We start from the raw sequence: 25,823 nt of genomic DNA on the forward strand, positions 1-25,823 counted from the left end.
CCCCACTCGCTCCGCCCCTTCACTGTCGCCCCGCCCCCTCCCCCCCCCCACTCAGCCTCAACTGTCAATCATTGGCACCCTCTCTGGCTCAGACAAACCAATGTGGCACCTTTTAAAATTACTAGCATTGAAGTTCAACACAAAGGACACACACACACACACACACATTCAATTGTTTAATAAATAAATCAATGCACAGCCAAAAGCAAAAATACTGCGGTTATGCTGGAAATCTTAAATTAAAATAGAAAAGTTCTGCAAATACTCAACGGGTCGGACAGTATCTGTGGAGAGATACAGAGTTAACAAAGCATCAGGCTGGATATTACGCTGCCCTGCCCGTGGGTTTGAGAGTGGGCGCTCGTAAAATGCAGCACATGGCCTGTCCCAAACTGTAGGGCAGAGGGTGTGCGTGGTGTCAAGGCTCACCCTATCGAGCCCCTATTTTACCTGTACCCGCAGCAGGGGAGGCCCACGCCAAGCAGCTTTAGGGGGAAGTGGTTGAAGAACCTCCCTTTGCGAGTCCCCTTTGCCCATCAGTGACACCCCCCCCCCCCCCGCCAAGGTCATCCGTCCCGTTTTACGACCGCCTATGTTACTGTACAAGCCACACAGCATCCTGACTTGAATCTTTATCGCTAACCCTTCACTGTCGCGGGGTGAAAAATCAGGAACTCCCACCCTAACAGCACAGTGGGTCTACCTACACCGCATAAGTCTGCATAAGTTCCAACAACTTTTCAAGGGCAATTAGATTGAGGAACAAATGCTGGCCTGGCCAGCAACACATAATCCCATGAAAGAAGAAAAAATATTTAAGTATTGGACATATCCTGCCCAGCAAAATTAATTTATTCTTGGATTTGTAAATATTACTTATCAAATCCACTTTATTTCATTGCTCATCACTATATTTTTTATACATCTCATATTTAAGTGCTACTTCTATTATCTTCATTGGCACAGATACCTTTACCAAAATAAAGCTGTTCTCAACCAGCTTCCTGTGATAGTTGACAGTTGGAGGTATAATGAAGGATGTATCTTCATGGCAGAAAACAGCGTGAATTACAGATTTCCTGTGGAATAACAAAGGTGACAAAAAACTAAAAGCTGGTCGCTTGGAGATTTTGAGAGCTGCACTGTATGAACGTTTTGGTTGAACAGAGGTCATTAGGAGACCAGAATGTAGCTTGTGGAGAAGAGGTCATATCTCACCAACTTTATTATTTTGAATGCGGCAAGTCCAATACACATTAGATATTGTGTATCTTAAGCATCACACAAGGGGTTACTAAATAAGATCGCAAAGCACCATGACAGGCTCACCATGTTGAATGCACCCAACAAATGCAAGCTGTTACTTACATTAAAATTCTCAGGTTTTGTTTTGAATGCTTAAAAGTAAGAGTTGCTGGTTGAATTCATCAGCACATGGTCCAGGTCCCAGGCAAATTTTCAACTTGATCAATATACGCAAGTGAATCCCAAGAGGCTACTTCACCACTTCCAGCACTAATTTATAGCACCTTAGAAATATAACTACTGTACACACATCCACAGCTTTTACACTGACATTGTCTTCATTGGAACAAAACTTAATTTTAAGCAGCAAAATAAGACTTCACAATTCAAGAGGGCATTACATTCAAAATAGACGGTATGCATGAAGCACACAAGAGGTATTATCAGTACATTTATGTATTAAATAGAATATTCTAAATATTTGCAACAGTTTGCATTGTAATTTGATTGTAAACATGTTTTTGCACCATATGACTATTTTGATATCTTGTGTTTTTGAAAGACCTGTTTTGTTCAGCTTAAAGTGAGCCAACATCTAAAGTCTATTTATTTTACTGTACATATGCTTTAAGGACTTTTACTACATAGAAATACTTTTATTTTGGTTTGTACTGATAGAGGGGGAGGCAGTGGCAGTGTCACTGGACTGGTAATCCAGAGGCCCAGAGTAATGCCATGGGGACCAGGGTTCAAATCCCACCACGGCAGATGGTGAAATTTGACTTCAATAAAAAATCTACAATTCGAAGTCTGATGATGACCATGAAACCATTGCTGATTGCCATAAAAACCCATCTGGTTCACTTTAGGGAAGGAAATCTGCTGTCCTTACCTGGTCTGGCCTATATGTGACTAGACCCACAGCAATGTGGTTGACTTTTAAATGCCTTCTGAAATGGACTAGCAAGTCACTCAGTTCTCAAGGACAATTAGGGATGGGCAATAAATGCTGACCTAGCCAGCGATGCCCACATCCCATGAACAAATAAAAAGTGTACTTCTATTGGGACATTATTGCATTTATTTCCACGTGTGAAATGTGAGCACAATGTCAACTTTTATGGTGTCAGTTTTGGTATAGGGGCTGGTTCTGCTATGTTTCGATAATTTAATTAAGCTGTTCAGTATTTATTTTTTGGGTGCGCCTGAACTTACACATCACTTCCAGTAAAACCATGGGCTCTTTGCAATGTGGTTGCTCATCAACAATTTAGGAAAACATTCAGAATAACCAAGTTAGACTATCCAGGATCTTTAAAAAATGCACGTGAATATCCAGTTTCAACCAATCGCACTCAAAATATTTTCTGAAGATGCCGCAATATTCTCCACACTTAATTCTGCAGATTGTTAGGGGTTTGTCTCCACCCTCCTGCCGCCCCCCACCCCCACCCCCCCCACACCCCCCCAACAGAGGAACGTGGGACCACTTTTATTTGAATACTCTGCTATAGAATACTGTCCTATCCTCTATTCTATATACAAGTTGTTTTCAGCCAATCACACAGGACCACATTTCATGTTGATGAACTGGGTGGCTCTCTATGCATATCAAAAGCAAATTTTCTGCATATATCAGTACATCTGTCTTGCCCTCGTTGGTTCAGTTTCACATAGTGAAGGTGTCATTGTCCAAACTATGAACATAGATAAAAGCAAAATACTGCGGCTGCTGGAAATCTAAAGTAAAAACAAAATGCTGGAAAACTCAGCAGGTATGACGGCCTTGACAAGGTGGACGTCAAAAGATATTTCCTCTTGTGGGTGAGTCCGAGCTAGGGCTGCACTGTTTTAAAATTAGGGGTCGCCCTCTTAGGGCAGAGATGTGGAGAAATTTTTTCCCCCCAAGGGTTGAGAGATTTTGGAACACTCTATGTCAGAAGGCAGTGGAGAAGGGGGTCATTGAATATTTTTTAAGGCAGAGGTAGATAGATTTTTGTTAGGCAAGGAAATCAAAGGTTATCGGGGAGATGGGAATGTGGAAATCGAAACACAAGATGATCAGCCATGACCTTATTGAATGGAGGAGCAGGCTCAGGGGGCCAAATGGTCTACTCCTGTTCCTATTTCTCATATTCTAAAGAGAGTCCACCCCTCATATCACATTTAATACTGAAAAACTGGGCTGTGAATATAACTCATGCAATAGTGCAGATTTTGCATTCAGTCCCTAATAAGTCACACATGTAACCACTGACTAACAAGTTCCAGTTCTTCACAATATGCCTCGAGCTAAAAAAGGCTTTTCAAACTGCTAAGCTACTTAATTCTGCTCTGCTTTTCAGGAAAACAATAGGTGTGTGCCTGTGCTAAAGTTTACCCGTCACTGTAACAACTAAATTGTGCAAGTTAAATGCAAACAGGTGTACTAGAACCTGTTGGTGCAGTGGATTAGAATAGTATCAAACTGGGAATGTACAGGGGAAAATTGTACAGTCCTAATTTTGCACAAGGTACAACATAGACATAGACCATTTGGCTCAACTGGTCATTTCCAGCATTTATGCTGTGTCTCCTCCCATTCTTCCATCTCACCCTGTCAAATAACCTATTTCTTTCGTGCAGGTGTTTAAATGCATCTATGCTAGCCACCTTGACCTCAACTACTCGTGGTAGCAAGCAATGTTCCCTTTAACTTGTTTGCTGTGCATGGTTGACTTTTTGCATTGCACAATTCCTTTAGAATTCACATGCGGCTGTAGATGCACTGCATCTTAAACTATTTGGAAGAAGCAATGAGGATTGGATGGGCACAAAACATACTATGGGTTAAACTCCCAACACGGAGAGAAGCTTGGTTGCACCACAACTGGACCGAGCTGGCCTGAGTCCCGATGGATGTAGCTGGTGTTGAGAGCACCAAAGCGAGGGAAAAGCCCAAGACAAAAGCAAAATACTGTGGATGACAGAAATCCAAAATAAAATAGCTGCCACATGTGAATCTGTACAAAAGAATCAAAAGAGCAAAGCCTCCATTCTAAAAGCAGAGATTAGGGTGTAATGGGAAAGAGAATGTTGCAGTGGACTGCAGTTTATCTACCCTTAATATCCCAAAACTCTCTGGGGGTGGGAGGAGAAGAAAAACAGGTAGGTGATACCTTTACTTCATTCCAATTAGGTGTGCATCACTTCTCAGCTTGAGCTGAGAATAATTATACCTGCCTTGGAGGGCTATGAAATCAGCCTTGGCAGCAGTAGGGAAAGCTGTGGGATGGGGGTAAATTCAAATCACATCTTTGATTGTGAAATTACTGAGGAGAGAGAGAGAGAGCACACGTGAGTGGTAGTATGGCTTTATTCTGGGATGAATGACTGATGTATCCCAGTGAATCAGAGACATAATGGATGATTGTTAAGGGCTTTGGGCATAGACAGAAAGAAGTGTTGCAGAATGCAATTTTGCATTTAAGTAAGTGATACTGGTCTTATCTATTACGTTAGAAAAAAAGATTGCACTGCAAAAGTAATTCTGATGTGAATCCTATTTATACATTTGAGTTTCAAGCTAATCTAAATCAGAACTCAGTTCTGAAAGGTCACTGAACTCAAATAGTAATCGTTTTCCTCTCTCACCACAGATGCTGTCAAGCCTGTTGGATATTTCCAGCATTTTCTGTTTTAATTTCAGATTTTCAGCATCCGCAGTATTTTGCTTTTGCAATAGATTAATTGGATAATCAGAACATGTCAAACTCAGCATCTCATTATTAAAGCCTTGTCACGTAAAAATGAATTCAGGTATGTTTCCCACAATAGCTCTGGGCATTACACCATTGAGATTTTCTAGCTAGTTATTACAACCTCAATGTACGTTTAATCCCAGATTTTGAATTGCTAATCATAAACTGGGTGGGGCTCCTGGACAGTTACTGACAATTCCTAAATCTGGGATCACCCAATAAATCTTCAGATATGAAAATACCCATAAGCTATTTAACTCAAAACAATTATTTTTATTTATTGCCTGTCCTACCATCTTTCATGGGTTCAATCTGGACATAGACTGTCATTTATCTCAAAATCCAAACATTGTGGTGCCATTATCATTACTGTGCTCATCACTCCCTAATTATGTAACAGTATTGTATATATTTATTCATATTTAGCCACTGCAATGAGTTTTTTCTTAATGGGAAAGCAAAGGCAAAATGAAAAGTACAAAGCAGAAATTCTTACGACTTACTGAGTAATCCCATATAAAAGAAAGTGATGCACAAGTCATCAATGAGCACTACATTAAGACATAGCATGTTTTATTTAAGTGCAAACTCACAGGAAATGTCTACTTTAATGTTTCAATTAAAAGAATACAGTGCTATGCACATTTTGTTAAGGTCACCTTACTGACATTAGTGTACAGCTGCATGCTCAACTATGATGCTTTCTTTATTGAAATCATAACTTACTGCTGCAGTCATATGCAAATTTCACAACCTTGAATCAAATATACAGAAAATACATTCATAGTGTCCAAATGCACTGAAGCAGCATTTCAGTGGCAGCTGATTGGCACTGGTGTGACAATAATGAAAAACAGACCTTCTCCTGTCCAAGTTAGGCTACATGAATCTGGAACGCAAAACAGTGTCACAGCTCACGGAGTCGAGTATATGCCTTTCGGCAAATAAACCACTTCAATGTGAAGTAGCTTCATAGGGTTCAATAGTGGTTTTTGAACATTCTTCGCAACCAATCTAGTGCTGAGCCTACAGTTGACCACTCTCTGCAGTGCTGGTCTCCCAAACATTTCAACAAACAAGAGGTTTATATGGTGTCATAAAGCAGCTTGCAACTGCTGATACTACTTGAAAAATGAAGTCCCCTGGATACTGCGTATACTTAGTACAGCTGCTCCAGGTAAGTCCCTACACTCTGCAGAAACAAAAATAAAGACATTTTCAACATGTTAAGACATTCCTTGTACGAACCAAGGCAAGCTGCTGAAATATTTACCAAATCTGGCACTTGTATCCAAAACTAAATGATTAGAATGTCGCTGCACTTCACCAAAATACAAAGATTCAATGCAATGTTCAATCTCATCTATTATATTAGCAAGTGGCAAATGTCATTTATAGGAAATAAAATGTGGTGAAATCGTGAAAAACATCTCCAAATAATTGATATTTTGTCTATTTATAATACTGTCTGAAAAAAGCTATCGCTTCATCATCATTCATTATTGCCTCTATCAAATAATGCAATTGACTAGCTGATAGAGCAATTGAAAATTAAGATTCAAATCATTGAATAAAAATTATTTTGATGAAAAATGGTAAAACCATTTCTTTTGTCATGGTGGCCTTAAGAAATTTGGGGTAAAAAGCTTGATGATACATTCTTACTCCAATCTTCACATTCGATGGCAATAAATATGTCAACTCAATTGAAATGTCAGAAGTTATGAGACAGTGAAACCAACAAAACACACTAACATTTCTAGTGCCCTGCATTGAGGAGAGGTTAAATGCTTTTTTACTTTCTATGGGAAAGGAAGACAAGACAATGAAACAGGGGGCTCTTACGTACTCTTATACCAATTGCCAGGATGCAGCATTAATGATCAAATGGATAGGTTACTGGAATGGACCCAAGATGTAGCAGTTGTAGCAGACATACAGTTAACGTACATAAAGTGTGGGATAATATTTTGGGGGAAATAAAATATAAAAGCACAATTCCTTGTTGCTTGAAATTGCAAAGGCAAGTAAGTAAAGTTCTTACAGAACAATTTTATAGACAGGAGAATAGGCCATAATTTGAAGCTAATGAAGATACACAGGAAGGGGAACAGTGAGGAAATGGGAATAGTTTTGTATTATTCTAGGAAGATTAGCATAGTCAAAGCCAAATGATTTATTTCTATTCTATATCTCATCAGTCATGTGCCTGATATTTTGTTTGGGAAGGGGGTGCTGTGGACATATAGAGAAAGAAAAACATCACTTTCTCCCTTATGTCTTTACGGATTGGAAACATTAACATAATTTTCAGAAAGTTAACATTTGAACATAATATAAAACATTTAAAAACACTAGAAGTACACTACAATTGTAGTTCTTTTATATTCAGCAATCAGATGAGTCGAAAGGAATTTAAAACACTAACATGTGCCCAATGGAAAGCAGATTAACCATAATAGCAATTGTTTGGTTAACTACCTTGTTAACTCTACCACCAAAACTAAGTTCTACTGGAGCAGGAGAACATAAGTCAAGATTTTGCAACAGAAGTAATGGTGAGGCTATCAGCACTCACTGTTATTATAAAGTAAATTAGACAGCAACTTCTGGTGTCCACACACACGCAATTAAACATGAAAACCCAAATGTTGTGCTCCTCCACAGGCTGAGTACAAGTCCTCAGCACTGAAATTAAATCAAGGTGTGATGTTGTGAATGCATCAAATAAAAATGCCAGAAAAACTTGGGGCTGGTGCATTCAGGACTGAGTGAATTTTTAATGGAGTCATCAGTGGAAAACAGCCACTCTAGCATTCTAAAAAAAATTTTTTATAAGTAGACAGACTCATTCGTTCAGAATTTAGTAGTGGAGATTAAAAAAAAATCTTCTCTATTTTTGTGTCTCTCTCGTCACTGTCTAAATTCCATCTTTCTTCCCCAATCTCCCTTTCACTTTCTGTACACAACTTAAATTTCATTTAAAATTCTTGGACCCTGCATGTCTCCGAGGATTCTTCAAGGTTAGAGAGCTTTGTTGTTTCTTTCCCTGCTAGACACAGATCTGAGAGGGTGATGTGCAGAAAATGACCTCCAAAACTGCAAGATACTGCTCAAAAGTTCAGCAGGGGTGTGATGGCCAACAGCATGACTAACAGTGACAGCCCTGCCTTCATCACTGACTACAAAATTTGGACCATGGTTTTAGGGGTAGCCGGTGGTGGCATTGAGTGATCAAAGAAAAGAAACAGTTAAACAGTTCCTACCTTAGCTACTTTTCCAGTATACCCTGGAACTGAAGATAAATGAAAGCCTTGATCCCGTAGTTGTCGTAACTGATTTTTCAAAGCCTCAATGTTTCTAGAACAAATATTTCAATACTAATATGTCAAGCTGTCTGGAAAGTTATTTCATCAGTGCTTAAGTTTCAGAAATATTGCACTTCTAAAAATATATGAAATACAACATGATTCCCTACTCCTCAAATGGATAACTTGATCCATCTTTCACTTTAAGGAGCACTAGCATCGTAATTTGGGGAGGGGGGGTTAACTACTGTACTTTTGCCACACAATTTAACCCAGACAGAAACCGACTGAGTGCACATATCTTGCTTCTGACTACAGCAAAGAAAAACAGCAAATTATCAGTGATCAATACAATAACTTACATCCTTGTTCTGTAACAAACTCACTACAAAGCCCAGGTGACAACTAGCTAAAAGGTTCACAACAGTTTTCTACATGTCTGCTCAGGAATTTGATGAGAATAAGGAAAAAATGAGAGAGCAGTGGAGGGTGGGTCACTGAATGCATTCCAGGCTGAGTTTGAAAGCTTTTCGATCTTTTTTCATCTACAAGGGAGTCAAAAGTTATGCAAGCAAAGTTAAGGCCACAACCTTACTGATGGTAGAGCAGACTCAGATGGTGGCATTGGGATGGGGCACAAATGACCCACTCCTGTTCCTATTAAGAACCTTATGAGCTAGTATTTTTTTTAGTCAACCCAAGATAGTAAACTATCAATAAAATCCAATTCAACCGTTTTGGGGATATTTCAAATATTAGTTTCTGCATTCATTAAGAAATGAAATGTGTTTCACTTACCGATCTTCTACATGAGTTTCATCATTTTTTGTATTTGCGGATAGCTCCGGCCACCATTGCTTAAGGACAGCTCGGAGCCAGTTTAAACCAACAATCAAATATCTGCAATATACATATACATATTAAGTGAAGATGTTATATACGTGTTTTACTATGTCACATATCTCAACAGGCCACAAACAAATGTAAATCTATAAATAAAATTTGCGCTGTGATGGCAACAAGATGCAGTATTGAGTCTGAGCTCTTCAATTGGCATGATAGGTCAGACAAACTGGGTTAAATATGTTTCACTGAGTTTACATGGGGCAGCTACCAAAAAAAAAACTTATATAAATTTTTTGGACATTATCTTACTCACTTTTCCCAACGAGAATGTACCTGGCACAAACTTAAGAGTTGCAAACTACATGCCTTTTGGGAAGGACCATGAGATTTAGATTTTTTTTAAAAAAAGGACAAATGATCTGAATACAACTGACCTAAACCACCACCCTCAAATTCAGCCCTACAAAACTTGAAACCCAGTCTCAACAACATGGAATCTCTACAGTTCTGAAGAGTCATATCGGACTCAAAACATTAACTCTGTTTCGTTCTCCACAGGTGCTGCCAGACCTGCTGAGTTTTTCCAGCACTGTTTTTATTTTAGGCCTCCAGCATCTGTAGTATTTTGCTTTTATATTATGAAATCTCTACCCATCGTCAAATCCATCTCTCCCATCCTTCAGACATCAGTCTAAACTCAGTTTCAGCTGAGACTGTGGCCAACATCCAAACTGGTGCACACCCCAGCTTAATACAGACATCATGCCACTACTGTGCAAATCACCCCAGCTTCATACACAGTCCATGAATAAAACTGCAAGAGATCCAGTGTTTCTTCAACAACAAAAAAAATCAATTTACATCTAAAAGGGAGATGATGGAGGAGTCAACAAAATTGAAGGAAACAGATCTTTTATCTTTCCAAAAACCATTACAGTTGTGATTTGGAATCTATGATTAATTAAAACTTTTATTCAGTCTGGACTACAGACTTTTACTTTAAATTCTGCTCCTGATTTAAGCTGGTTTTCCCACTGCCCATCCCAAGATGGAACACATCGTCATACAATACTCAAAAGGCAACCTAAAATGACCAAACTTCTTGCCCTGTTGCATGTAGAGCAGGACGAGTTAACTTTCTCAAATGATCGCAAAGCTATATATAGTGGAAAACAATTTCCTCAAAGTATCCATTGGATTACATTGGATATATGGCACAGAAACAGGCCATTTGGCCCACCTAGTCAAGGCCAGTGTTTATGCTCTACTCGAGCCTTCTCTCACCTTTCCTCATCTGAATCTATCATAAGCCTCCAATCCCTTCTTCATATGCTTGCCTAGCTTCCCCTTAAATGCACAAGTATAATACTTGTTACTTCAACCACTCCCGGTGGTCTGGTATATTAGATTCCTAACACACAAAGCAAATTTCTGTAATTTCAATTATACTTACTCTTCAAACCTGCTTCTCAATAACTCCTGCACTAATGGTAAGAGGTCAACACAACAACCTATGGAGATGCTTTGTTTTTCTTCCTCCAGACTACAAGCAAAAACAAACATCATCAAAAACTATTTGACAAAACTACCAACATTCCAAATTAATTTTTTTTTCAATATTACCTCTTTGTCAGCACTGGTAGGCAATCTGCAATAACAGCAATGTCCTGTATCCTATAGGTGGTAAAAGATTCAATGTTAAATATGAAACAAGAATTAAGGCAAGTTGCTGAAAGCAATTGTTCATGGCAAGAAACAAAATAGAAGATTTTCATCTTTCCAGTACAGATGGTGCTCACTTTAATCATATATTGGAGTGGCCAAACTTTCTGAACCTTAGAGCACCATGTGATAATCATCAGACATTCGTGAGGCACGAGACACAGACGATCTCTACAGACACATTTTTATTACTATTGCACACACTTGAGGAAATCTATTTAGCAAAAGTGTAAGTGCAAATAGTATAAAAAGTACATGCATGCAAGAGCATTTACAAACTTATTTATCTCCTAGCCCCTGTAGCTTGTCTTCTTGCAGTCCAGCATTCCTTCCCCAGCTCAGCTTTAATTTCAACATCAACCTCCAGCACAACAACTTCCTTCTTCACCAGCCCACCACCTGCAAACCTGCACATGGTTGAGGAGACTTGGTGCCCTGTTTCTGCTGCCTGAACGCCCAATGTCTTCAGCAAGAAACACATTGTGTTTGGGTTGCAACAAAGGTTTTGCACACATTTGCCTAATGGTTAATTAACAAATGAACGAATAACACACAGGAAAGGACCCCAGGTGCAGTCAGAAACAGCTCGTGGTCTGCAATATTTACATTGGAGCGCAAGGCCGCTTCACCAATTGTCCATCCATCCCTTCAACAACATAGTCCTCTCCAGTACGACCGCACATCATGAGCCTGTTCCACCCCCAGTCACTGAGCCGCACTTTATGTGGAAAAGAGCCGCACGAAGCTCGTAAGCTCTGGTTTGGTCATCCCTGACATATTGTATTCTAAAATAGCAATGATCTCTGATTATGGAATTTGTAACACTGCCTTACAGGAAACAGATTTAGTATTAAGCTAAAGATCAATAAAGCATGACTGTTACCTGACCAGGTAAGCTACCAGCTCGCTTGCACTTTTTTGCCAGAATGTCAGGGCAACATTGAGTCTTAGATTTCTACCAAATAGCACTTGTGTCATAGTCGCATGATCCTTGGAAATCTGTGGTATTAATAGAATCAAACAGAGAGTTAGGTAGAAAATGCAGTCACTTATATATTACTAACTACTGTGATGACTTCCACAGCTCTGGTTCTCTCCTCAATAATGGTCATCTTTCCATTTCTTTGAAGACTAGAAATACATGTTAAAATTAGCAGGCAAACACTTAAAGTGTTTCTATGATCACCATATTAGTGGAGACCTTGCAATAAATGGGTTAATACCTCTGCTAAATTAGCTAAGGTGGACACGCAAATGATACTTTAAGCACTTGCCATTAATGCTACCAGTGTTAGTGTTCTATTTAAATCTTCATTGTTCTGAAGCTTTGCAACTTCCTCCTTCCTCCATGACTCATTTAATACAGATTAACTGGTGGTTAAGTATTCCTGGGAACAGCTGCCTAAGTATAATGCAGGGATGCTAAGAAGCATGATTCCGCAATATTATCCTTGGATAGAATCCATCAAGGATAGACTTCACAACACTGGAACAGAAACAGCCATTTTTAAAATCAATTATATGACCTTTTAGGTGTTGTCATGTGCAATGACAACAAAGGAAAAAAAGCAACTCAGCCAAAAAAGAAACTGGCCTCTGCCTCGAACTGTCCATAAAATACATCTCTTTGGCTGAGTTGCTGTCCTTACAGAAGCAGTGGCACTTCATTCATTTTAAGGTGCTCCTGTCACCTTTGAGACTAGCACAGCCAAGTGACATTAAGTTGACATTGACATGAACATATAAAGACCCTGAAAAACACACTGCAATCAAAAGGAAATTCACAGATTAACAGAAGAGCAAAGGGCTATTCACCACTTTCCTTAAAGCAGAATAGGGAACAGCAACCCTGTACAGAAAAAGGTTTAAAATTTAAACAGAATTATAAGACCTGAATTTGATGCTCCTAATGACTCTGTTGGTAAACACACCACATGATGTGGGACAAACTCAGAAACCACAAAGTACACAGGTTCACGCACAGTTAGTTGATCTCAACAGCGACATCATCAGAGGTATTATCGTTGGCTTTCTCGGTTGGAGAAACATTAAGTTTGGGGGTGGGGAGGGTTGGTCACTGTCAGAGATTCCTGTTCAGATGCATGCGTAGATCAAAACAGGTTGCAGTGATACGCTAGATTGTGTTTACAATGTGTTTACAACATGGTTCTTCCTCACCATGTACCATCTTTCCCAGTCATTTCACCACCTTGATTTGCTACACCAACTGCTGGTCTGATTTCTAGTACTGGATCAACAGAAATTTTCAATAATGATCTTGCATTTACATGGTGCCTTTCATGCCTTGCCCAAAGTGCTTTACAGCCAGTGAAACACTTTTTGAAGTAGTCACTGCTGCAATGTAGAAAATACTGCAGGTAATTTGTACACAACAAGCACCAAGAAACAACAGTGTGATAAATTACCAGGTCATGTGTTTTTTTTTTGTTGTTGATCAAAGGTTAAAGGCCAAGTCCCTGCTCTTCTTTGAAATAATATCCGTGGGACCCGTTACATTCACCTGAGGCGGCAGATCGGGGCGTCTCAGTTTCATGTCTCATCCGAAAGACAGCCAGCCGAGTGCAGAACTCCCTTAGTACTGATACCTGGAGTGCTAATTACTAGAAAGATCCAGGTCATTGTCTTCCGTCCTCGCTACATTGTCCCCAGCCATTTAGTGCATTCTTCTTCCCTAGCCACTAACTGAGGTTGATCTAGACTGATTGCAACCTCTGCATCTTATTTGACTGAGCTGAGCTACCGATCACGTTTCATCTCCCTCAATAAGACCATCTACTTCAAAATGCACATTATTTCCTTTCTTTGCTACATATCAACCCATTGCTGCTGCAACTCTTGTTAATTTGGCCAGTCTCTGGCATTCTATAAACTTTAGGTCATCCAACAGTTTGCGGCCCGTATATGAACTCAAACCAAATTCTGTTCATCCATAACAAAAACAGAATTACCTGGAAAAACTCAGCAGGTCTGGCAGCATCGGCGGAGAAGAAAAGAGTTGACGTTTCGAGTCCTCATGACCCTTCGACAGTTCTGTCGAAGGGTCATGAGGACTCGAAACGTCAACTCTTTTCTTCTCCGCCGATGCTGCCAGACCTGCTGAGTTTTTCCAGGTAATTCTGTTTTTGTTTTGGATTTCCAGCATCCGCAGTTTTTTTGTTTTTATTTCTGTTCATCCATACTCGCTGATCTACAAGCAATGTCTCAAATTTAAACTTCTCATCCTGTGTTCAAAAGACTTATGGGCTCACCCTGCCACCACCCCACCTCAGCTCTAACCTCCTCTAGCCTTATAACCCTCCCAGATTTCTGCACTTCTCCAGTTCCAGTCTTTCACACAACCTAAATTACTAATGCCTCATCGTTGGCAGCCATTTGCTGAGGGCCCAAATTCTGAAATTTCCTCTCTAAACCTTACCCCTTACTCCACCTCCAAGACAGTTCTTGAAATCCACCCAAAATAAAAAATGCTGGAAAAACTCAGCAGGTCTGGCAGCATCTGTGGAGACAGAGAAACAGAGTTAATGTCTTGAGTCCATATGCAGCTCTGACGAGGAGTCATACAGACTCCAAGCGTTAACTGTTTCTCTCTCCACAGATGCTGCCAGACTTGCTGAGTTTTTCCAGCATTTCCTGTTTTTATTTTAGATTTCCAGCATCCATGGTATTTTGCTTTTATCTTGAAATCGACCTCTCGGATCAAGCAAATGAGAGACTGGAGAACTTCAGGCTGTTCTCCTTTGAGAAGAGATGCTTAAAGGGAGGTTTAATAAGGATGTTCAAAATCATGAAGGGTTTTATAGAGTAATTAAGATTCCTTTAGCAGAAGAGCTTGTAAGCAGAAAACAGAGATTTAAGGTCATTGGCAAAATAACCAGAGTTAGATGAGGATAATATGATTAGGCGCTCGAATGCGTTGTCTGAAAAGATGGTGGAAGTAGATTCAATAATAATTTTCAAAAGAGAACTGGATAAATACTTGAAGGTTGGAGGATAAAAGGGGTTCCCTCACAGTCAGACCACATTTTCAATGGGCATCATCTAAAAACTCAGAAATATGTTGTAGCAACATTGGAGAATTTTTGACATCCCACCTGTGCAAAATAATCTGCATATGTTACAGAAGCACCAGTCTGTGAAGCAGGAGAATCACTAGAGTTCAACAGTGAGCTGCGATTGTCATTGCTTAATTTAGGTACAGTTCCTGAACAGACTACTTCGTTTTCTTTATTTGCCATTTCACAGTCCAGCAAGCTTGGATGCTGCTTTCCGTTGCTCACGTTACTTTGGACTCGATGTCTACTCTTCTTTTTATAGCACGTCGCTTTGGATGTTCTGTGCAATGTTTTCTCCGTTTGTCCAGTAGATGATCTGTAGAGACAAATCCAACAGTCGTACAAACACTTGCAGCCAGCAAAATCACATTATACTCCTCTCCAAACTACAGACGAGCACTTACACCAAACAACAAAATAAAAATTTTACAAAGCTGTTCCCCATGGTGGCCCTTTATTAATTATAACAAAAGAAACACTGCCCCATCTCATGAAATTAATGCAGAACTTGGGGATCTCATCTGGAGGAGGGGTGGTGGTGCTGGAAGTACAACACTGGACATGAGAAACGCATCTTAGGTATATAAAAAATTCTCTTTTGTAATGTTTGGGAATATATGACAATTCAAAGCAATGACTTCCTCCATTAAATTATAGATCTGAATTGTAATGAAACATGCAATATTAATGACTGAGCTCATTTAGCTTAGTTCTGCTCTACAACCTTAGTAAGGCCAACTTCAGTATTACGAACTGGTTATTCGACTGTTTAGCAAATCGTATTTGTTACCCCCTCCAGCATAATCTCGAGGCCAGGAGTTGCATGAAAGCAATTGATAATTTTTATTTTAGGGGTTAATGAAGTGGAGGAGGGCAAAGGCATCAGTGCGATTGGGTTTAGTAAGAGATGTTATAGTATTTTGTGTGTCTGTGACAACATCAGAAACTAATGCACTGCAGCTATCAACCATATATACTCTTATTAAGACCAATTGTTTAGGCAAAAAGTTAGGGGTCAGCTTTTAAACGAGTAACATTTTGGAAGGGTTTACTTTCAACTAAAACATACCCACCTGCACACCTAACATGGCACTCAAATGAATAGAGAATGCGGCTCCACACTATCCATTTATCATCTCTCCCATTTTCTCTCAACCCCCACCACCCCTGTTTTTATTAAGGCACCTCCCCGGCCCCCCAGGAGAGGAAGCTGTCAACTGGGCCTATGGTTTCAATGCTGTTGGGGTTGGGTGGGCATTGCTGGGGCCAGGACAAGGGCTGCACCATCGGAAAATGGCAAGCTCACTCTGGAGGGTGGTCCCTGCATTCTGTTTTCATGGGTTCAGTTTATTACTCCTCTCCCATCTGTCAGTTTCTCCTCACAAAATTCAAAATTGATCTCTTGCTGCCTCAATTGACAACGAGGAACTGGGGGAAATATGGCAAGTGTAATTTTTCTTTGTGAATAATGTGTTGAGGTGTGGGATGTGATTGAAGAGATTATACTTTGGTTCTGAAATTTTTGGGCTTTAATCCCTGAAAAAGCAGGATCGACTTTACACGAGGTATATGAAAAGTTGTTATTTCCAGCCAAAAGGCACGGGATTGACTTTTATACAAGATTGATGCTTACATGAGTATATACAGTATACATCATGACTTTAAAGGAAGGCCAGCAATTACTTGTTAAGTATATTCCTCTTTCCAGGGAATTTTAAAAAATAGAGTGGCTGTCACTTCAGTATCCACCCCAACTTTTCAACACGTCTTACAGGTCATCAAAGTGTTCTTGTACCACTGTCTGCGCTTGCACAAATGCATGACCAAATTCACAGCTGAGAAAATGGTCACTGCTCCGAGGTAGAAGCAGGTCTTAAAACTAGTTTATTCCAGAGAACATACGGCAGTCCTGCTAACCATGATGAGAGACGAGGACACGGCCTACAACAACTGTTCTGATGAAAAGTCATTGACACGCAACATCAACTCTATTTCTCTTCACGATGCTGCCTGAATTGCTGAGTATTTTGCTCTACGGTATCTACCTACTTGCTTTCGGGAGTGAATTAGTTTTTCGGAGTTGTATGGGAGTAGTGGTTTGAAAATGAAAACTTTCAAACTTTGCTTTAGGGAGTGTCTCACCGTGTGCTTCTGGCTTCAACTTAAAATCGCAAGTGCTGCCAAAGGAGTTGGGAACCTTAGAACCCTGACCAAAATACTTTACTGAGATCCATTTAGATCCAAGGTTCAATGCAATGCTGGTTTTCCACTAAGTGAAACACATATAGCATTTGATTCATGTGATGAAGGTGCCCTTAAGGGGCTGCAGGGAGTTTGTGGGTGCTTTGCCACTCCACTAAAGAAAAATATAGCTTTTTCAACAATTATTTTTGAGGTCAGGAGGGAGCATGATTTCTCCTCTAAGCCCCAGAAAAACTTTCTGCCTGCTGCCAATTCCTCCATTGCATCCCCATGTCAGGAATGTATGGAATGCTAGTAATTCCAATTTCCCTCTGCAGAGAAACCAGTAGTTTTCTCACTCCCACCCTCCACATCAGCAAGCTACCTGTCCACACTTGTTCAGCTCTGGCAGTTCACTGTGCTATTAAAAAATATTGCAACTAGGAAAACAGATTGGGCCTTGCGCTACATCAGGTGCAGCGGACCCTCTTCCTATTCAATTTACAACATATTCAAAAACCAACTCCTAGATAGCAAGGACAATTTGTTAAAAGTTATCCTTTAAAGTGAAATTATGGATAGTGCAATAGGAGACAATAGGAGATAACAGTCTAGACAAGTGTTACCATGCAAACAAGTTAAATCAGGGAAAAACTCAGCAGGTCTGGCAGCATCGGCGGAGAAGAAAAGAGTTGACTTTTCGAGTCCTCATGACCCTTCGACAGAACTTGAGTTCGAGTCCAAGAAAGAGTTGAAATATAAGCTGGTTTAAGGTGTGTGTGTGGGGGGCGGAGAGATAGAGAGAGAGAGAGGTGGAGGGGGGGGGGTGTGGTTGTAGGGACAAACAAGCAGTGATAGAAGCAGATCATCAAAAGATGTCAACGACAATAGTACAATAGAACACATAGGTGTTAAAGTTAAAGTTGGTGATATTATCTAAATGAATGTGCTAATTAAGAATGGATGGTAGGGCACTCAAGGTATAGCTCTAGTGGGGGTTTTTTTAAATTTTTTTTTAAATAATGGAAATAGGTGGGAAAAGGAAAATCTTTATAATTTATTGGAAAAAAAAGGAAGGGGGAAACAGAAAGGGGGTGGGGATGGGGGAGGGAGCTCACGACCTAAAGTTGTTGAATTCAATATTCAGTCCGGAAGGCTGTAAAGTGCCTAGTCGGAAGATGAGGTGTTGTTCCTCCAGTTTGCGTTGGGCTTCACTGGAACAATGCAGCAAGCCAAGGACAGACATGTGGGCAAGAGAGCAGGGTGGAGTGTTAAAATGGCAAGCGACAGGGAGGTTTGGGTCATTCTTGCAGACAGACCGCAGGTGTTCTGCAAAGCGGTCGCCCAGTTTACGTTTGGTCTCTCCAATGTAGAGGAGACCACATTGGGAGCAACGAATGCAGTAGACTAAGTTGGGGGAAATGCAAGTGAAATGCTGCTTCACTTGAAAGGAGTGTTTGGGTCCTTGGACGGTGAGGAGAGAGGAAGTGAAGGGGCAGGTGTTGCATCTTTTGCGTGGGCATGGGGTGGTGCCATAGGAGGGGGTTGAGGAGTAGGGGGTGATGGAGGAGTGGACCAGGGTGTCCCGGAGGGAGCGATCCCTACGGAATGCCGATAAGGGGGGTGAAGGGAAGATGTGTTTGGTGGTGGCATCATGCTGGAGTTGGCGGAAATGGCGGAGGAGGATCCTTTGAATGCGGAGGCTGGTGGGGTGATAAGTGAGGACAAGGGGGACCCTATCATGTTTCTGGGAGGGAGAAGAAGGCGTGAGGGCGGATGCGCGGGAGATGGGCCGGACACGGTTGAGGGCCCTGTCAACGACCGTGGGTGGAAAACCACTGAGCGTCAACTCGCAGACACTTCCTCCTACCTCTCCCTGGACCACGACCCCACCACTGAACATCAAGCCATTGTTTCCAGGACTGTCACTGACCTCATCTCCTCTGGGGATCTTCCTCCCACAGCTTCCAACCTGATAGTCGCCCAACCTCGGATGGCCCGCTTCTATCTCCTACCCAAAATCCACAAACAGAACTGCCCCGGTAGACCGATCATCTCAGCTTGCTCCTGCCCCACAGAACTATTTCTCGTTATCTTGACTCCCTTCTCTCTCCCCTTGTCCAGTCCCTTCCCACCTACATCCGTGATTCCTCTGACACCTTACGTCACATCAACAATTTCCAGTTCCCTGGCCCCAACCGCTTCCTCTTCACCATGGACATCCAATCCCTCTACACCTCCATCCCCCACCAGGATGGTCTGAGGGCCCTTAGCTTCTTCCTCGAACAGAGGCCCAAACAATCCCCATCCACCACTACTCTCCTCCGTCTGGCTGAACTTGTTCTCACGCTGAACAATTTCTCCTTCAACTCCTCTCACTTCCTCCAAATAAAAGGTGTGGCTATGGGTAACCGCATGGGCCCCAGCTATGCCTGTCTCTTTATGGGGTATGTGGAACATTCCTTGTTGCAGTCCTACTCCGGCCCCCTTCCACAACTCTTTCTCCGGTACATCGATGATTACTTCGGTGCTGCTTCATGTTCTCATTGGGACTTGGAAAAATTTATTAATTTTGCTTCCAATCTCCACCCCTCCAACATTTTCACGTGGTCCATCTCTGACACTTCCCTTCCCTTCCTTGACCTCTCTGTCTCAATCTCTGGTGATAGACTGTCCACCAATATCCATTACAAACCCACCAACTCCCACAGCTATCTCACACCCCGCTTCCTGTAAGGACTCTATCCCATTCTCTCAGTTCTTTCGCCTCCGTCGCATCTGTTCCGATGATGCTACCTTCAAAAACAGTTCCTCTGACATGTCCTCCTTCTTCCTTAACCGAGGTTTTCCACCCACGGTCGTTGACAGGGCCCTCAACCGTGTCCGGCCCATCTCCCGCGCATCCGCCCTCACGCCTTCTCCTCCCTCCCAGAAACATGATAGGGTCCCCCTTGTCCTCACTTATCACCCCACCAGCCTCCGCATTCAAAGGATCATCCTCCGTCATTTCCGCCAACTCCAGCATGATGCCACCACCAAACACATCTTCCCTTCACCCCCCTTATCGGCATTCCGTAGGGATCGCTCCCTCCGGGACACCCTGGTCCACTCCTCCATCACCCTCTACTCCTCAACCCCCTCCTATGGCACCACCCCATGCCCACGCAAAAGATGCAACACCTGCCCCTTCACTTCCTCTCTCCTCACCGTCCAAGGACCCAAACACTCCTTTCAAGTGAAGCAGCATTTCACTTGCATTTCCCCCAACTTAGTCTACTGCATTCGTTGCTCCCAATGTGGTCTCCTCTACATTGGAGAGACCAAACGTAAACTGGGCGACCGCTTTGCAGAACACCTGCGGTCTGTCTGCAAGAATGACCCAAACCTCCCTGTCGCTTGCCATTTTAACACTCCACCCTGCTCTCTTGCCCACATGTCTGTCCTTGGCTTGCTGCATTGTTCCAGTGAAGCCCAACGCAAACTGGAGGAACAACACCTCATCTTCCGACTAGGCACTTTACAGCCTTCCGGACTGAATATTGAATTCAACAACTTTAGGTCGTGAGCTCCCTCCCCCATCCCCACCCCCTTTCTGTTTCCCCCTTCCCTTTTTTTCCAATAAATTATAAAGATTTTCCTTTTCCCACCTATTTCCATTATTTAAAAAAAAATTAAAAAAAACCCCACTAGAGCTATACCTTGAGTGCCCTACCATCCATTCTTAATTAGCACATTCGTTTAGATAATATCACCAACTTTAACTTTAACACCTAGGTGTTCTATTGTACTATTGTCGTTGACATCTTTTGATGATCTGCTTCTATCACTGCTTGTTTGTCCCTACAACCACACCCCCCCCCTCCACCTCTCTCTATCTCTCCGCCCCCCCACACACACACTGTAAACCAGCTTATATTTCAACTCTTTCTTGCACTCGAACTCAAGTTCTGTCGAAGGGTCATGAGGACTCGAAACGTCAACTCTTTTCTTCTTCGCCGATGCTGCCAGACCTGCTGAGTTTTTCCAGGTAATTCTGTTTTTGTTTTGGATTTCCAGCATCCGCAGTTTTTTTGTTTTTATATAAGTTAAATCAGGGACTGATCTCACCTTTTAATTTCAGGATTCACCTCTTTACATTCCGAGATTCGAACCTGGTATAAAACACAGTCATTATAAATTTCTACATTATGAGCAATAGTTTAGATAAATCTTTGGCTGGCATGAAAGGGCTTCTTGTTGGGAAAAAATATTATGTAAGCCTGCCGTATTTCTCTAATGTACAAAGACCTGGATCTGGCCACTTCCCATAGACTACAGTTAGCCTGAAGCCTGCAGTTGTCATTATCATGGACATATCTGACTGACAGCGTAAGAATTTAATTAAGAAATATACATTTGATGCTGTTACTTTTAGCATTCAATTTCTGACCCTACCTAACAGAGTGGGCATTAATGCCTACGGCAAAAATGCAGACTGAGAATGCTCTCAATTCTCAAAACTGTAGAAAGGAAAATATTTTTTCCAAAATGGGAGAATCCTTGATCAATTACATTGATCATTGAAAAAAGGTTGCAATACTTTAAAACAGCATCTTCCAAGAACAGGTCCTAGTCTGAAATTTTACAATTAACGAATGTAACAATGCAGCAAATAGCCTCAGACAGATACTAATCTATCTGAACTAAATTAGAAAAGTTTTTTTTTCAAACTTAAAAGGGTTTAATTCCCTTTTTTAAAAAAAAGTTTAAAACAAACTTTATCTTTATGCTTAATTAACTACTGGATTCTCCAGCTAGAATATCCATAAAACAATGGCACAGTTGGGTGCTAAGTATGCATTTTTATGAATTAAGAATGGAACTCTTGAGATTTGCAGCTAACACATTTAAAATAGTTGTATAGATGATTTACATATAGGCAAATGTGCTACACATCTGTCAATGCTTTACTTCAACGTATATAGGTCTTTAACCTACCCAACACAAGTGTTGCTATTTAATCTGAAGATATCAATAGGAGAGATTGGCTAGATTATGTTGCCAGCGCAAACTCAGCAAACTAAATTTAAGTAGCTTGACCTCATAATTCAATGCATTAGTTTTAGACAAATATATCCTTATAAAATACTGCACATAAGAATGAACCAGTCTGCAACTGGGTGCATGGTGGGGGCAGGTTCAACCCTGGTTTTCGAAAGGGACTGAGATAATGAGCTGAAGAGAAAGAAAAATTAAGGGGGGTGCTACAGGGAAAAGGCAGGGAACTGAGATAGCTGCTCAGCTCTTAGAGAGCTAGCATATACACAATGGGCCAAATGGCCTCTTCCGTGCTGTAACCTTTCAATGATTCTAAATCAAACTAATACTCATCACTTCAAAAGTACTTTAGTGGTTTAGCATAGAGTATTGCCAGAATTAGATATAAAGGATTCCATAATACGCTAAAATGCCAATTTTGACAACAAAAAGCATTCTAATGGTCATGATGAAAGGTCATTGATCTGAAACATTAACTTTCTCATCACAGCTGCTGTAGACTTAAGTATTTCCAGCATTTTCTGTTTTTATTTCTATTGTTTCCTTTGCTACTGAGCATCATAAACAGTAAAAATATGCTTTATCTAAATACAGTGATAGACACAAAAAAAATACACTTTCAAAAACAGTTCCTCTGACATGTCTTCCTTCTTCCTTAACCGAGGTTTTCCACCCATGGTGGTTGACAGGACCCTCAACCATCTCCCATCTCCCGCGCATCCACCCTCACACCTTCCTCTCCCTCCCAGAACCATGATACAAGTCATGCCCTCACTTATCACCCCACCAGCCTCCGCATTCAAAGGATCATCCTCCGCCATTTCCACCAACTCTAGCATGATGCCACCACCAAACACATCTTCCCTTCACCACCGCCCCCCCACCCCCCCGCGGCATTCCACAGGGATTGTTCCCTCCGTGACACACTGGTCCAGTCCTCCATCACCCCCTACACCTCAACCCCCTCCCACGGCACCTTCCCATGCAACTGTAGAAGGTGCAACACCTGCCCTTTTACTTCCCCTCTCCTCACCGTCCAAGGGTCCAAACACTCCTTTCAAGTGAAGCAGCATTTCACTTGCACTTCTCTCAATTAGGGAATTCGTTGCTCCCAATGTGGTTTCCTCTACATTGGAGAGACCAAACGCAGACTGGGTGACTGCTTTGCAGAACACCTTCGGTCTGTCCGCAAGCATGACCCAGACCTCCCTGTCGCTTGCCATTTCAACACTCCACCCTGCTCTCATGCCCACATGTCCGTCCTTGGCCTGCTGCATTGTTCCAGTGAAGCTCAGTGCAAACTGGAGGAACAGCACCTCATCTTCCGACTAGGCACTTTACAGACTTCCGGAGTGAATATTGAGTTCAACAATTTTAGATCATGAACTCTCTCCTCCATCTCCACCCCCTTTCCGATCCCCCCCTTTTCCCCAATAATTTATATAGATTTTTCTTTTCCCACCTATTTCCATTATTTTTAAATGTATTTCCATCCATTGTTTTATCTCTACCTTTTAGCCTATTTCGATCCCTTCCCTTCACCCCACCCCACCTCCACTAGGGCTATCTGTACCTTGCTTGTCCTGCTTTCTATCCTTAATTAGCACATTCCTCAGATAATCTTCATCACCTCTTTGTCCTTTTGTCTATGACATCTCTTGGCTGTCTCCACCTATCACTGGCCCTCTACCCAGCTCTACCTGTCCCACCGCCCTTAAACCAGCTTATATTCCACCTCGTTTCTATTTTTACTTAGTTCTGTTGAAGCATCACACTAACTCGAAACATTAACTGTGTTCCTCTCTGCAGATGCTGCCAGACCTGCTGAGTTTTCCAGGTATTTTTATTTTGGATTTCCAGCATCTGCAGTTTTTTGCTTTTAACAAAAAAAAATCATTGTTATGACTAGGTTAATATTTCTAGCAATCACTTCAAGCTAAAAACATCAAGTGTTTTGCTCAATTCAAATAACTATCATGTTCTTTGACTTTTGAACTTTTCAAATGTGACTCATTCCTAAATTCTTTTTAAGTGCAATGCCATAAAACAGTGATTTCAGAAAGATTTGAAAGAGCCATAGGCTTTAACCATTTAGACAAAGGTTTATTTGTTATTGGGCCAAGCACTTTAGATATGAAACCAGATTAGCTAGTTTGTAGAGTGTCCCAAAGCTCAGAGATAAAAATAAAAAACTGCAGATGCTGGAAATCCAAAACAAAAACAGAATTACCTGGAAAAACTCAGCAGGTCTGGCAGCATTGCGGAGAAGAAAAGAGTTGACGTTTCGAGTCCTCATGACCCTTCGACAGAACTGATTGAATGTTAGAAGAGGGATGAATATAAGCTGGTTTAAGGTGGTGGTGGTGGGGGTGGGGAAGAGAAGTGGGGTGGGGGTGGTGTGGTTGTAGGGACAAGCAAGCAGTGATAGGAGCAGATGATCAAAAGATGTCACAGACAATGGAACAAAGAAGTGTGGAAGGTGGTGATATTATCTAAACAAATGTGCTAATTAAGAATGGATGGAAGGGCACTCTAGGTACAGCACTAGTGGGGGTGGGGTGGAAAGACTAGCCCAGCAGACAAGATTTAAAAATAATGGAAATAGGTGGGAAAAGAAAAATCTATATAAATTATTGGAAAAAACAAAAGGAAGGGGGAAGAAATGGAAAGGGGGTGGGGATGGAGGAGGGAGTTCAAGATCTAAAGTTGTTGAATTCAATATTCAGTCCGGAAGGCTGTAAAGTGCCTAGTCGGAAGATGAGGTGTGCTGTTCCTCCAGTTTGCATTGGGCTTCACTGGAACATTGCAGCAAGCCAAGGACAGACATGTGGGCAAGAGAGCAGGGTGGAGTGTTAAAATGGCAAGCGACGGGGAGGTTTGGGTCTTTCTTGCGGACAGACCGCAGGTGTTCTGCAAAGCGGTTGCCCAGTTTACATTTGGTCTCTCCAATGTAGAGGAGACCACATTGAGAGCAACAAATACAGTAGACTAAGTTGGGGGAAATGCATGTGAAATGCTGCTTCACTTGAAAGGAGTGTTTGGGCCCTTGGACAGTGAAGAGAGAGGAAGTGAAGGGGCAGGTGTTGCATCTTTTGCGTGGGCATGGGGAGGTGCCATAGGTAGGGGTTGAGGAGTAGGGGGTGATGGAGGAGTGGACCAGGGTGTCCCGGAGGGAGCGATCCCTACGGAATGCCAATAGCGGAGGGGGGGTGAAGGGAAGATGTGTTTGGCGGTGGCATCATGCTGGAGTTGGCGGAAATGACGGAGGATGATCCTTTGAATGCGGAGGCTGGTGGGGTGATACGTGAGGACAAGGGGGACCCGATCATGTTTCTGGGAGGGAGGAGAAGGCGTGAGGGCGGACGCACGGGAGATAGGCTGGACACGGTTGAGGGCCCTGTCAACGACCGTGGGTGGAAAATCTCGGTTAAGGAAGGAGGACACGTCAGAGAAACTGTTTTTGAAGGTAGCAGCATCAGAACAGATGCGATGGAGGTGAAGGAACTGAGAGAATGGGATGGAGTCCTTACAGGAAGTGGGGTGTGAGGAGCTGTAGTCGAGGTAGCTGTGGGAGTCGGTAGGCTTGTAATGGATATTGGTGGACAGTCTATCCCCAGAAATTGAGACAGAGAGGTCAAGGAAGGGAAGGGAAGTGTCAGAGATGGACCATG

At 41.8% G+C, this 25,823-nt stretch overlaps 1 protein-coding gene across 1 annotated transcript in view; it reads right to left on the bottom strand.

The window, feature by feature from the left end:
• Positions 1–5,541: 5,541 nt before the first annotated feature.
• The window catches only part of katnbl1 (katanin p80 subunit B-like 1), a 33,114-nt gene continuing 12,832 nt past the window's right edge, over positions 5,542–25,823 (bottom strand). The window contains exons 3-10 of the mRNA XM_041215294.1: positions 21,223–21,266; positions 14,974–15,250; positions 11,745–11,860; positions 10,763–10,813; positions 10,593–10,682; positions 9,092–9,193; positions 8,252–8,345; positions 5,542–6,177 (exon numbers count right to left, since the gene is read on the bottom strand). Coding sequence (XP_041071228.1) covers positions 6,145–6,177; positions 8,252–8,345; positions 9,092–9,193; positions 10,593–10,682; positions 10,763–10,813; positions 11,745–11,860; positions 14,974–15,250; positions 21,223–21,266 — 807 coding nt within the window. The 3' untranslated portion in view covers positions 5,542–6,144. The remainder of the gene's footprint in view (positions 6,178–8,251; positions 8,346–9,091; positions 9,194–10,592; positions 10,683–10,762; positions 10,814–11,744; positions 11,861–14,973; positions 15,251–21,222; positions 21,267–25,823) is intronic.

Source organism: Carcharodon carcharias, chromosome 20 (assembly GCF_017639515.1).
Source record: "Carcharodon carcharias isolate sCarCar2 chromosome 20, sCarCar2.pri, whole genome shotgun sequence".
NCBI lineage: Eukaryota > Metazoa > Chordata > Chondrichthyes > Lamniformes > Lamnidae > Carcharodon > Carcharodon carcharias.